General features: G+C 52.3%; 1 protein-coding gene across 3 annotated transcripts in view; it reads right to left on the bottom strand.

The window, feature by feature from the left end:
• The window catches only part of CCDC187 (coiled-coil domain containing 187), a 34,433-nt gene extending 20,493 nt beyond the window's left edge, over positions 1-13,940 (bottom strand). Inside the window, exons 1-7 of one of the 3 annotated variants that reach the window (XM_061603882.1) lie at positions 13,866-13,940; positions 10,320-10,363; positions 7,795-7,878; positions 4,409-4,537; positions 2,990-3,684; positions 2,470-2,570; positions 302-960 (exon numbers count right to left, since the gene is read on the bottom strand). In XM_061603882.1, the coding sequence (XP_061459866.1) occupies positions 302-960; positions 2,470-2,570; positions 2,990-3,199 (970 nt within the window). In that variant the 5' untranslated portion in view covers positions 3,200-3,684; positions 4,409-4,537; positions 7,795-7,878; positions 10,320-10,363; positions 13,866-13,940. Of the gene's footprint in view, positions 1-301; positions 961-2,469; positions 2,571-2,989; positions 3,685-4,408; positions 4,538-7,794; positions 7,879-8,435; positions 8,491-10,319; positions 10,364-13,124; positions 13,263-13,865 lie in introns of those variants that run through there. The other 2 variants (XM_061603884.1, XM_061603883.1) reach the window with 2 other exon arrangements.

Raw genomic sequence — 13,940 nt, 5'->3', positions numbered from 1 at the left:
TGGTCCTTCTGGCTCAGTAGTGTGTACCACAGTGACTGGCTAAAGAAGGGGCAATTAGGGGGCAATTCAGCATTTATTCTGTCAGCTGTGCTGATCAACACAGCAATAAAATGGGCCAATCCTACAAAGAGAAACCTTTCCACCTAAAGGAGCAGCTCCCCTTAAAAGCCTTAATAAAGATTTGCCTGTCAACACTAGATAAAAGTGTGTTTCACCACAAAGCAATCAATCAATCAATAAGATTTGCCACAAATCTGGTCTGAAAAAATGGGACAGCAATCCAGAAAACACCTCAGCTAACCTTTCAGTTCATCCTTGCTTTTTGCGTTGGCCATGCCCTGCTTTTCCTCAGGGGAAGGACCCCCTCGCAACACCTCGCTGCCCACTCTGGCAATGGACAAAAAGGGCTGGATCCTCTCCTTGGTGGCCTGGGCTGCTGCTGCTTCTGCTGCCACTCTTTCTCCAAGGCGAGACCTCTCCTGAGCATGTGTTGAGGGACTCGGGAGACAGCCTGAATCCAAAATGGCATCCCCATTTGCTGTAGGAACAGATTCCTCCTGAGTAGGAGCTTGAGGCTTTCCAGCCATGCAAGGCCCCCCCAGAAGGGCTGGGCTTCCAGGCAGCCACCCTCGGCCTCTCAGGTCATTGAGCCTCTTTGTAGCCCACAGGCACTCCGCTTCCCTCTGCAGCCGCTCGCTGAGGTCCCTTGCCAGGATGTGAAGGGCCTTCACTCTGTCTTGCTTGCTTCTGCATGGAGAAAGGCTGGGAGTGCCCACAGACGCAGGTGTCTTGGGGCCAAGGACGGGCCTCTTTGATGGAAGAAAGGGGCTTCGTGGGGGTTGAGCTGTGGGGGAGGGAGGGGTGTCCAGGTCCCGCAGCCTCAGAGGGCTGAACCTGGCACCTTCGGTTCCCCCAGGGAGGAGCAGATCAAAGCTTCTGGCCCCTTCTGGAAACAAGCCACTAACAAAAGAGAAGAACAGAGCCACAAACGAAAGAGCGGGTCAGTCCCTTTCATCTTACTGTCACTGGCAATCTACAATGAGTGTGAAAACCTAGAGGCCTTGACTCAGGCCATGTCTGGACTGGAACTCAGGTCCTCAGCACTGGACTTCAAGTGACAGGTGTGCACGTGGTATTGCAACTTAAGCATATATAGCTCCAGGGTGGCCCTCCTATGCAGTTGTGAATAAGTCCCCGGAACTCCCTTGGTGTGGCTTACTTCTGTGTAAATATACACAGTATTGAGCCACAGGTCTCACCTCCCTGTCTGCAGGGAGCACAGAGCCAGAAACAGGCAGGAGGTGGGTGCAAGGAGTCTCATGTACTGAAGACAGAGTGGGAGACGTTTCACCAGAATTTAAATGTGAAACCATCACTTTTATATTGTTGAGTTGGGGGGGAAAGTCCAAAAAAGAGCAACCAAAAGGATCAGGGGGCTGGGGAAACGCCCCTATGAAGAAATGAGGCTGGCTGCTGGATCAGGCCAAAGGGGGCCCATCTAGTCCAGGCTCCTGCTCTCAGAGTGACCAGCCAGATGCTCATTATGGGATGAAGCCCCCAAGCATGACCTGAACGCCACAGCAACTCTCCCCACCTGAGATGCCCAGCAGCTGGTATTGAGAGGTATACTGGCTCTGACAGCAGTGGCAGAAGAGAGCCATTGTGGCTGGTAGCCATCACTACGGTGAGAAGATAAGAAGAGCCTGCTGGATCAGGCCAGTGGCCCATCTAGTCCAGCCTGCTGTTCTCATGGTGGCCAGCCAGATGCCCATTTTGGGAAGCCCACAAGCAAGACCTGAGTGCAACAGCCCCTCACCTGTAGTTTCCAGGAACTGATCATTGGAAGCGACTTCTTGTGGGAGCAATTTTCGTAGTTTGTCTATGCACCGTGTGATAGGAGAGGAGCCTCAAAGTACGGATGGCATGGAGAAAGTGGACAGAGAGAAGTTTGTCTTCCCCTCTTGCAATACTGGGACCCAACGGGTCATCCAGTGAACCTGAATGTTGAGAGATTCAGGGCAGACTAAAGGAAAGACTTCTTCACGCAGTGCAGAGTTAAACTATGGAATTCGCTCCCACAGGATGTCAGCTGATGGCCACCAAGGCTTCAAAAGAGGATGAGACGAGTTCATGGACAAGAAGGTTGGATGCTTCCTCCGGATCAGCAGCATCTTGCTTCTCCACAGGAGACAGATGTTGCACACGTGTCCTGCTTCAGGCATCTGGCTGGCCACTGTGGAGAACTGGAGATGGAACTGGATTGGCCCTCGGCTCACTCTGATCAAACAGGGCTCTTTTCAGACCTCCCAACATGCCACAAACCAGACTAGAACTGAGGGCATGGAAATGAGAAAGTGCCAAGGGGATCTGGCCCATTTGGGCAAGAGAGGTTCCAAGCCTGCACTGTGGTTTAGTTACTTTGCTCATATCACATTCTGATGCAGCTGGGAGCAATTTCATGTCCCTTACCTGTGCAATCCCACCTCATTCCTCTGCAGAGCACATGATGCTCGGCGGATCCGTTCCGTCACTTCTGATTCTGGATATTTATCGTCTGCATATTCCTGAAACTTAATGTCAGTTAGTCAGAATGCTGGAATTATTTAATAGAGCAGCCTTTCCCTAGCTTGGTGCCCTCCAGACATTTTGTAATCAAAAGCATCTGGTGGACATTGGGTTGTGGAGCAATCTTACAAACCAATAGGGACAGTCTTTATCCCTTGGATATGCTGAGTTTCGGCTGGCCGGGTTTCGGTTAGCACAACGTTTAGAAAAGTGCAAATTGGGTACATTTGCCTTCAAACGCGCACTGAACTGCATTTCCCCTCCATCCTGAGCAACAGCACAACAGCACTTGCAAGCACACAGAACCTTCCAGCATGACTCAGTCTTAGAAACACCTGCAAGTGTTTGGCTTTGCTAACAGGACTGACCCTTCCCGACCACTCCTTCTCTCCACCCACCCCCAAATGCCGCTTCATGTCCTTACTGGGCAGCAGTGATGCTTGGTGCACATCCTGGAAGTTGCTCCCCTGTTGCACTGCCTGGCCACCTCCGCACAACCCTTTTTCCTGCTGACGGCTTCCTTCTGCTTCCTGTACACTTCTTGCAACCTTTTCTTCCTCTCGTCAAGGGCCTGATTTAAAGACCTTTTTTCTTCCTGGGTCCTCTTATTTCGTTCCGCCACCTTTTTACTCATAAACTCACGGACCTCTTCGAGCCGCCTGTGTGCTTCTGGCTTGTCACAGCTCCTGGGCCAACTCTCCTCCCAAGGTGCCTCACTCTTCTGAGAAGACCTCCTTGTCGCCTTCCCCTTGCAGTGGGCTGAAGGTCCTCCGGTGCCCACCAACCGGGCGCTAGTAGTTGCATTCTTGACCTTGGTAGAACCGTTGGCCTTGATCCCATCGGAGCAGCACGTGGGACCTCCATGTCCTTTAGTTCCAGGTGGCCTTTGCAGATTTCCTGCTCTTTTTTCTAGATCTGGATATTTTTGGTCTCTGCTGCTGGTTCTACGTGGGCTCTCCCAGGCTCTGTGGATTTGGTTTAATTCTGCAACATCTTGTGCTTGTTTGGCTCCAGCTGTGTCACTCTCTGTGCTTTGACAGTGTTTATGGCATCCACCGTTCCTCTTCTCCCCAGAGCTTAGTCCTACCTGGGGTGTTGTTAACAAATCTTCTCCTGGTTCTGTGGAAAGCAATTTAGAGCAGACTGTAGCTATATTATATACTTTCACCGAGCAACAATCTTCTGTCTCCAAAAGGGCATTTACGAGACCTGATTTCCAGGAAGCCACTCCCAAGCCCTCATGCATTACGTTTGCCCTTAATGGAGGTGCTGATTTCCCCCCTCCCACTTCAGCTACATTCCACGCAAGGCAAAGCAGTTGTGTGAGTTTGCTCCCATCCTCATTGCCAAAGCAGCCCGGTTTGCACATAATGCAAAGCCATCATTGTGAGTTAACCATAACCGCAGAAGCTTGTTTGGTTTTCCAGCTGCTCATTCTTTGTAGTTTGGTGAGTTTCTGCAGGATGTGCCCTAATTAGAACGTGGAAGTCATTTTGTTCTGCTTTACATCAAACCAACGTGCTTGCAGGAGTACATTTCAGGAGTCCCCCTGGGATTCACAACACGGGTGGGGACGCCCTGAAGCCCGTATGACTGCAAGGGTGTGTCCGTAGCTATAGTCATAGGGGCAGGGGGTGGGGACCCTTAATGTCTTCGGGTCAGAGCCTGGCAAGGGACCATTTGGGGCACCTTTAGTGGAGCATGAATGTTTCAGAACTTGGAAGGACTGAAGGAGCTGCCCCATTTGTTTCAGTTGTGCTCCATTTACACAAATATTTTTTAAAAACCTTTCTCCCAAGAAACTGGACAGAGAGGAGAGAGAAATGTCATCAAAGTACCTTACCTGTGGCCAGCTTTATCGCTTCCCGTTCAGACCCACTCCCCAGCTTTGGATATTTAAGGGGTGGGCCGAAGACCTTCCTAGCCAGCTTCTGGCCTTCCCTCCAGGCAGATGCGCCAAATAGATGGGCTGCTGGAGTGAAGACAACAGCAAAAGAGTCTTTTACAAAGAAGGAACGCCAGGTGGCTGCAGTTGTGCATGTTCCCCGCCCTGCAAAACACTGCTAGGCACTTAACAGAGGACTTGGGGCCCAGGGTCATGCCACAGATTTGCGTACATTAATTTATGTGCAGAGATTAGAGGTGTTTGCTTTTCACGTGCACATGTAGATGCATAGGTGCCTCCAGCCAAACTGAGGTAGTGGGTGAGACCAGACGTTGCAGCTAGAAACAGGGAGGGAGGGGGCATGAGATGCTAGGATTGGGGCCCCGCAACCCCCAACCATGCTCCCGTCCCTCTGAGGCCATTGCTGAAACCAGGAGAGGCGGCAGCTGTCTGCTGTCCTGATGTGCCAAGCACACACATTCTTTCACATAAAGCTTATTGATTTGTTTCAACCAGATCCCTATAAAAAGGAAGCAGCAAAGCCATAAAACAAGCACCAGCTGGAAGGACGAGCAAGGCAGCCGCATCAGGAGGAGGCAACATACTATATAGGTGTGGCTGCCTACCAATGCAAGGCGGTGGGCAAGGAGGTCCAGGTGCCCCTGAGGCCTGGTAGTCCTACAAGAGCTGGGTGCTCCTTCTTGGCCTGATCCTCTTCCACCTGCCCCTAGAAGGGTGAGGACCTCGCTATCCCCTGGCAAACAGTGGCTTCTGCTGGAGGACAAGAGGTCAATGCTACAGCACCTGTGCTGCATGCAAAGGCTCCCAGATTCAGTTCCCGGCAGGGCAAGGAACACCCCCAAGTCTGCAGCCCTGGAGAGTCACTGCCAGTCTGTGCAGGCACTGCTGAGCTAGATGAACATAAGAAGGGCCTGGCTGCTGGATCAGGCCAAAAGGGGCCCACCGAGTCCAGAGCATCCCACTGTCACAGTGGCCAACCAGCTGCCCCGGTGGGCCTCCGGCAAGCAGGGTCTGCGCACAAAGCAGTTCTCCCCCTCGAGATTCCCATCGTGGCTAGTAGCTCTGGCCTAATCCAAGGTCTGGCTCAGGCCAAGGCTCAGTCCCTCTGTTCTTGCTTAACTCAGCCCTTTCCTCGGAGGCTCTGTGCGCAGAAGGGCCCAGGTTCATGCCTTGGCACCTGCTGGGCAAGCTAGGAATGCCCCTCCTGAACCCCCGAAGAGCTGCTGCCAGTCAGTGCACACAGTATTGAGCTAGATGGACCATTGGCCTGGCTTAGGGCAAGGAAGACTCTAGCCACAGGAGTCCTGTGTTCCTCTTTGAACCAGGCCTTTATTCTAATCCTGAGGATTGGGGCCTTACTTTGTTTTTAAGGGAAGACCACAGCTAAGTGGCAGAGCATCTGCTTTGCGTGAAGAAGGTCCGTGGTTCAGTCCCAGGAAGAGCAAAGCCGTGACCTTCACAGAGCTAGGTCCTGCCTGCATGTGGTGTGATCTTGACAGGCATCCCCCCCCTTCACACCGACCCCAACCAGGCAGCCTGAGATAGCAGCAGAGAGAGAGAGGCTGTGCTGGGTCATAGAGGAAGCTGTCTATTGTCTACACTGACTGGCAGCAGCTGTCCTGGATTCAGACAGGGAGGTTTTCCCAGCCCTGCCTGGAGATGCCATTGGGCACTGAATCTGAGGCCGTGGGCATGCAACTCAAAAGCACGAAACACATTAGGCTTTCCTTCTTGGGAAGCTGCTTTGGTGACTGCATTTTGTTTTCTGCAACTTCAGCTAGGGAGAACAGACTGGAGCCCTAAAACAGGCCTGGGTTCCCACCGAGCCTAGGAAGACTTTCCACAGCACCAGGGATGTAGTCGTCCAGGAGCTCGGGGTGTCTTTGACCCTTTATTTTTATGGGAGCAGGGTCCCAGTAGGGTCCCTCTGTCTCCAGCATCTTATGAGATAATCAACACGAAAGGGGAGCATATTAGCCACAGAGAAGACTCTCCTAACTTGCTTCCTTGTCCTTTCCTGCTGATTGGAACCAATTAGAGTGAAAGGAGGCGAGTCAGCTACTGAGAAGACTCTTCTCAGTAGCTCTCTTTTCATGCTTATTAGCTCCTAGGGACATCTGTTGATGTGGGAGAGGGCATTAACAAGGATCTCATTCTCGACCCAGCAGCAAAAAAGGGGGCGTGTGGCTTTGACTGTCATGAAGCGACCCTGCACTTCTCAATTTGTCACCCCTGTAGCCTTGTGTCCTCCCATCCATCCCCACCACCACCCCGCTCACGCTGCACATTTCCATGAAGAGATGAATATTTGATAGCTGCCCTGGCTTAATTTTCTGCTAACTGCTGCAAATCCCTCACCCACCCAACCTCTGAGTGCTTTGCTGTGGCCTCCGACCTCCCATCCATCTCCCCCTGCCGACAACGGACTAAAGAGGCTTCCACGGTGGCGACAGCTACCATGATGAATGTTGCGCCTGGCACAGGGCGGGGGGGACCCAACCCTCCCAGGAAGGCAAGGCAGCCTTCCATTTTTCAAGCCGTCCATTGAAACAAAGCAGAGGGACGGGGGCGGGGGGTGGACGGAGAGAACGGTTTGATATTCCATACGTGCTAAGCTGGGTTTGGCCAACAAAAAGCAGCTCCCAAGCAGTTGGGTGCAGCTCCCAACATGGCCCAGCCGCACAGCCATAGGATGGGAGTTGTTGTCCAAACAGCCGGAGGGCACCAGGTTGGCAAAGGCTGCATCATGGTAACTGCCCCCACCCCCAGAAAGAGAGAGCGCCCTCTGCAGAGAGCAGTGTGTGCCTGACTGGGTCATGCATTGCCCCAGAGACACTTCGGAGCCTAAGAAGAGCCCGGCAGCAGCCAGATCAGGCCAAAGGGCCCCCCCTAGTCCAGCCTTCTGTCCTCACACAACCAGGTGCCCATTATGGGAAGAAGCCCGCAAGCAGGACCCGAGTGCAGCAGCAGTTCTCTCCCCTGTGGCTGTTCCAGCCACTGGCATTTAGAAGCACACTGTCTCCAACAGGGGAGGGAGAACGTAGTAGTCATTCATTCCAGGGATTAGTAGCCATTTCACGACATGTTACATTTCACACATGGCTGGATTTGTCCAACTTTGTTTCCATTCTATGACCTCAGCACATGGACCTTTGCTTGCTGGCCTCTTAACACCCTCCTCGGGCATTTGCACACCCACACCCCCCACACACATACATTGCAGGTCCTCTTGCGAGGACCTGATCTTTCTGAGAGAGGTTGAACAAATCATTGGCTCAAGCAGCAGCAGCAGCAGCAGCCCCCTCCCACATCCACAACTTTACCTCTGTCTTTCCAAGACGTCTGAGGAAGGGGCAACAAGGAGGGTCTGGGACGTTTCTTCTCCGCTGCTGACCTTCCTCCCTGGCCTTCACCAACAAGAGAAAAGTCACGCCAGACATTCAAGCCAGATTTCAACAATGCACCAAAACACAACAAAGATTGTTTGGGGTGGGGTGGGGGTGCAAAGCTCTACAGCAGCAGTATCCTGCTGTCACTTGGACTTTTTAGCATCTGGAGGTAGTCCAAAGACTGAACTAATTGATGTTAACTTAATAAGAAGGGCTTTTCGCCAGTGAGGGCTGGCCCATCGGGGCAAATGGGGCCCTGCCCCTCCAGCCTCAGCCTGCCCTCAGCCGACCCCCACCTGCCTGCCTTCTTAATTACAATCAGTCCAGGGGGTGGCCCTGCCTGCCAGCTCCCTCCATCTCCGTAGCCTCAGTGTTGCCCCATGTAGAACTCAGCAGGGAGGAGGAGGATGGGGGCAAAGCTAGAATGAACTGGCTCCGCCTTCCATTGGCTCTGGCTCCGCCTACTGTTGGGCTCCCTGCCTTCCGCCCCACCAGTTCCAGTGGGCACCAGACACTTGTTGGCTGATAGTAAAGATCCAGCGGGCGCAAGGCAGGCGTGTTCTGACAACTCTAACCTGTGTGAGCTGGGTCTGGAGAACCAATGGTGACCTTGCAAACCTTCCTCTTGAGGGGCTGCGTGCAAGGAGGGGGCCCCCCCATAGCGCTGAGGGTTGGCCTCTCCTCCTCTCTCAGGGCGAGGAACAGGGCCCGTCTCTGCTGCTCAAGAATCCTCTCTTTCAGTTTCTGCAACTTCTTGTCGTGAGGAGAGCATCCCCGGAGAGCCTCCAACAACTTCCCAGCGAGGCGGCCATTCCCTGGAGGGCTGCCAGGAGATACTGCCAGGCGGGCACAATCCTCATGCCAAGTGCCCCTGGCCTCTCTGCCCTTCGCAGAGGAAGGGGAAGGGGACAGGGGCTCCATGGATGGATGGACCCAGGAAACAATGGCTGCTTGAAGGGGAACAGGAGGAGGGGGCAAGCAGGGGGTCTTGTCGAGGGGCAGGTCTTCAGCTCAACGTCACATGATCCGAGTTGCTCCCATCCTGGGCAAAGATGGCTCTCTCCCAACCAAAGAAACCTTCCGTCAGCCTACGGGAAAAGCCAGGAGGCAGAATTCATTGCTGTGGAAGTTGGGGAGAGAGGCAAAGTAGTGGGCCCCCCCAAGTTCCGCTCAACCAGCCCCTCCCATTTGCAGAAGAGGGGATTCTGGCAGGTGCAGCTTCCCATGCAGGTAGGCGTGAGAAAAGCTGCTGGAGTTCAGTGCCAGACCTGATGCTTTGCTGCCTGAAGCAAAAAACAAGATGGCCGCCTCACTATTCCATGTCCAGAAGCCAAGTGGACTGGCGGCTGAAGATCACTCCCCTCTGTCATGGGACGGCATCCTCAAGCGCACCAGAGGGCAGTAGGGCTCTGGCGGGGGCAGGACAGGCCTGCGGCACATCGGAGGGATGGGGAGAGATTTGATTCAGTTTGAATTTTAAAGGCAAACCTGTCTAATTTGCACTGTCTGAAACAATGCACAAACTGAAGCACATCCATCCTTCAACATCCGCATCTCTGCATTTTGCACTGCAGTTCTCCAACCCAGCAATATTCACAAAAATGTGTGTGTATATATATATATGGTGCATTTTTCCATTTGTGCATAAAATGAATATATTAGTGAACAAATGTACAAAATGCATTATTTTAAGGGAGATTGCTTGCAAAAAAGTGCACATTAGTCAAAACTGCATTAAAATGTGTTTATTAGGAGAAATTTGGACTGAAATGCTGTTGAATTTTCACAAGGAGTTTATTTTTAAAATAATTGTAAATTGCTGTGAAAATATGGAGAACTGAATTTATTATTTGAAAAATTATAAATGGACAGAACCAGACAGATCTGTCCAGCCGGGCACTCACAGCCCTGGTCTCTTACAGAGGGGAATGGTGAGGAGGCTGAGGCAGAACAGCTGGGTGGGGGCTGCCACGGTTGCCCACCTGAGACGACTGCCTCACTCTGCCCAACGACAGGGCTGGCCCTGCTGCCTTTATACCTCCATTAGAGGTACGATAGCCTTGCTGCCTTCCTTTGCCACCAGGTATACCTGTTCACCAAGGATTTCAGATGCCCCCTGCCCCCCTTGGGAAGGGATCCCTGGCCAGGCCTAACAGTGATCTGCCTGGATGTTGCTTGCTGAGAGCATGATTGACATTGGCCAGGCAGACGTTTCTGAGCATCCTCGTCTGGAGTTATGTCAAGTCAAACCCTTTCCTGCCACTAGAGGGCAGCCCAGGAACAAGCTTTGCAATGCAAACAGAAGCAAGGATTAAAATCAGCCCTGCAGGTGTTTAGGACTACAACTCCCATCAGCCCCTCCCCATTGTAAGGGTTGCCTCGCTGGGGCCCATGGGGGCTGCAGTCTAAAATGCCTGGAGGCACCAGGTGTTGGAGGAAGGCTGCGCTGCCCAGCATACCTGTTTCAGGACTCGGAGCTTCTTGCTCTCTGCTGCTGCCGCTGCTGCACTTGAAAATGGGACACACAAAGTCCAAACAATCAGGGTTCTTGGCTGAGGTAGTTGTCACCTCTGGGCCAGGGGCCAGGGCTGGCCCAAGATATTTTGCTTCCTGAGAAGGGCAAGTTGGGGCTCCCACCCATCTATACCCATTCCATGTACAGAAACTGACGGGACTGGAAATCAAGAGCATAAAAAGAGCTTGCCAGTTGAGACCAAAGGCCTAACCAGTCCAGCCTCCTGTTCTCACAGTGGCCAACCAGCTGCCCATTCTGGGAAGAAGCCCACAAGCAGGAACTGAGCACTAGAGCACTTTCCCCTCCTGTGGTTTCCAGCAACTGGCATTCAGGGACAGACAGTGGAGGTAGAACAAGCCAATGTGGCTGGTAGCCACTGACAGCTTTATCTTCCCTGTGCACTTGTCTCATCCCCTCCATCTATCCTCAGCCCATCCCCACCTGCCTCCCTTCTTACCTACAACCACTCAGGGGGCAACTCTGTTCCCCATTGGCTCTGGCTCCACCTATAGCTGGTCTCCTTGTCTTCCACCCCACCAGTCCCAATGGGCACCATCCACCACTGACAACCATCAGAGTAAGGAACTTTGGACAGTCCCAAGCTTGGGTGACCAGTAAGAGCTCTCTGATCCACAGCACAATGCTCCAGGGGGCTGCACACAGTCCTGTCTGCATGTGTCAGCAGGTGGGGGGTGCCTATAGCCAGGATTGTGACTATACATCACCACAACCACCACAACCACCCAATCCAAGCACACTTGGAAGAAGCAGATTATCTGGATCCATTTCAGTCGGGCTTCAGACCGGGACATGGGACTGAAACAGCCTTGGTCGCCTTGGTAGATGATATGAGAAGGGTGTGGGATAGAGGCGAAGGCACCTTCCTTGTCCTCCTCGATCTCTCAGCGGCTTTTGATACCGTCAACCACGCTATCCTCTTGGATCGCCTGCAGAGGTTAGGTATTGGGGGCACTGTATTGCAGTCGTTCCATTCCTTCCTCTCTGGGAGATACCAAAGAGTAGCATTGGAGGAAGAGGTTTCAGATCCCTGGCCCCTCACTTGTGGGGTGCCACAGGGTTTTATCCTTTCTCCAATGCTCTTTAACATCTATATAAAGCCGCTGGGAGCAATCATCAGGAGATTTGGGCTGCAATGTCATCAGTATGCGGATGACACGCAGCTCTATCTCTCATTTAAATCTTCACCAAGGTTGGCTGTGGAAACCCTGTCCAAGTGTCTGGAGTTGGTGAGTGGCTGGATGGGAAGGAATAAGTTGAAGCTGAATCCTGACAAAACTGAGGTGCTGTTTGTGGGAGACAAGGGAAGGCTGGGAGATATAGACCTGGTGCTTAACTGGGTACGATTGCCCTTGAAAGACCAGGTCTGTAGCCTGGGGGTCATTCTTGACTCCCAGCTGTCTATGGAGGCTCAAGTTTCAGCTGTGAGCCGAGCAGCTCTGTATCAACTCCATCTGATACGGAGGCTACGCCCCTACCTTCCCAATCATCTGCTCCCACCGGTGGTACATGCCCTGATCACCACTCGCCTAGACTACTGTAACGCACTCTACATGGGGTTACCCTTGAAAACGGTTTGGAAATTACAGCTGGTACAGAATGCAGCAGCGCGTCTGATTGCAGGCAGCCGCCGTAGAGATCACATCACTCCTGTGTTGAAGGAGTTGCATTGGTTACCGGTTGTGTACCGAACCCAATTCAAGGTGTTGGTTTTAACCTTTAAAACCCTATACGGTTGTGGCCCAGCCTATCTGAAGGAGTGCCTCCAGCATCGACAGGGATGCCGCTCAACAAGATCGACCTCAGAGGGCCTTCTCTGGATCCCACCAGTCAAAATAGCTAGGCTGGTGAGGACTCGAGAGAGGGCCTTCTCAATAGTGGCCCCCACCCTCTGGAACTCTCTCCCAGGTGATATACACCATGCCCCATCTATAATGAGCTTCCACAGGACCCTGAAGACTTGGCTTTTTAGACGGGTGTTTGAGATGGGCTAGTTTTTTACTGTTTTTAAATTTTAATTGTTTTATATACTGTTTTATCTTGTACGTCGCCCAGAGTGGCTGGACAACCAGCCAGATGGGCGACTAACAAATTTAATAATAAATAAATAATAAATAAAAATGCAAACTGCATGAGTTAAACTGGATTCTGAAACCAGAGTACTCTATGGCAATAGGCAAGGTTGGGCGTTGTGTTGAGTGCGGGGGAGACATTTCCATGGGGATGAAAGGAATGGTGTGGGGAGAACCGGGGTAGGTGGGATGTTGGGGGCTTGGCAGGCAACAAATAGCCATCCATGCAATGCAAGGGGCTGGTCACCAGGAGTCCCCTCCTCACTCTGCCTCCGGTATATGAGATTCCATCACCAGATTTCTGAGTGCAAAGGTAGAATCTGAGTCTGGCGCAAAATTCTGTGGAATTCCACTCAAGTCAACACTGCAAGGATTCTGCTGGATTCTGCACCAGATTTAAATTCCATCGTTTCACAGCAACCCAGTTAATGCACCCAGTGCCTCTCACTCTCACTGTCCCAAAGAGTGCCTGGCATTTATACGGGGTTTATTATGGCTAATAATTTATGAAGTACCTTTCACATACATCTCAAGACAATTTATAAGCATATAATAAAAAACCCACTAAAAATAGATTTAAAAGCAGCACAATCAAATCCCAAGGCAGAGACATTTTCTAAAAAAATAATGGATTGCCTTGCTGATTATCTGCCACTCACCAAGACTTGCTTCCCTCTTCAGCCTTTTCCAAACATTTTGTGCCCTCCTGTTTGGGCAGCTAGGATTTGAGGGATCCCTCCCTCTGCAACCTTATGGAGAGGAAGGAAAGTGGCACATTCCCTCCCCCCCCAAGACATATGGGGCATTTCACAGCCTTTTGTCTGCTGGCAAGCAAGCTGCCTCTGATGACTGTTTCCACTCACAGCAGCTGTGTGTACAAACACTTGGCATGCATGGGCTTGCCAGGCACTGGCATTTCCTTCAGTTGGAACTAGAGAGGGGGGAACTTGGCAGCAGGGAGAGTCTCGCCAGCCTGCCGCAAACCTCTCCCTCAGATCATTGGCTACCCAGGCAGTGACAGAGCTAGAGAAGGTACCTGTCTACCCCTCCCTTACCCCCCCAGCCCCCAAAGAACTGTATCTTTTCATTCCTTTTTAACTTGCTTTGGAGCTTATTCATCATTTGCTCAAAGGATTTCCATATTAGAAGAAGAGCCGGCCTGCTGGATCAGGCCAAAGAAGGCCCATCCAGTCCAGCCTCCTGTTCTCACAGTGGCCACAAGCAGGCCCTGAGCGCAAGAGCACCCTCTCCCCTCCTGCCGTTTCCAGCAATGGATATTCAGAGGCATTCTGCCGCCAGCAGTGAGGCAGAGCATAGCCATCCTGGGGAGGGAGGTTGTGCTATGGGAAGGGACAGTCTGATGAGAGAGAGACAGGACTGCCCCCCAGGGGTCCCTTTACCTGGCTTGGCCCTCTGCAGGCTGGGATCCAACAGATCTCCCTTCCACAGTTGCCTGCCAGCCTGTCCCAAACAGC

This window comes from Rhineura floridana, chromosome 20 (assembly GCF_030035675.1).
Source record: "Rhineura floridana isolate rRhiFlo1 chromosome 20, rRhiFlo1.hap2, whole genome shotgun sequence".
Taxonomy (NCBI): domain Eukaryota; kingdom Metazoa; phylum Chordata; class Lepidosauria; order Squamata; family Rhineuridae; genus Rhineura; species Rhineura floridana.
Note: the sequence above shows the minus strand (reverse complement) of the source record. Positions and strands in the feature narration are given on the sequence as shown.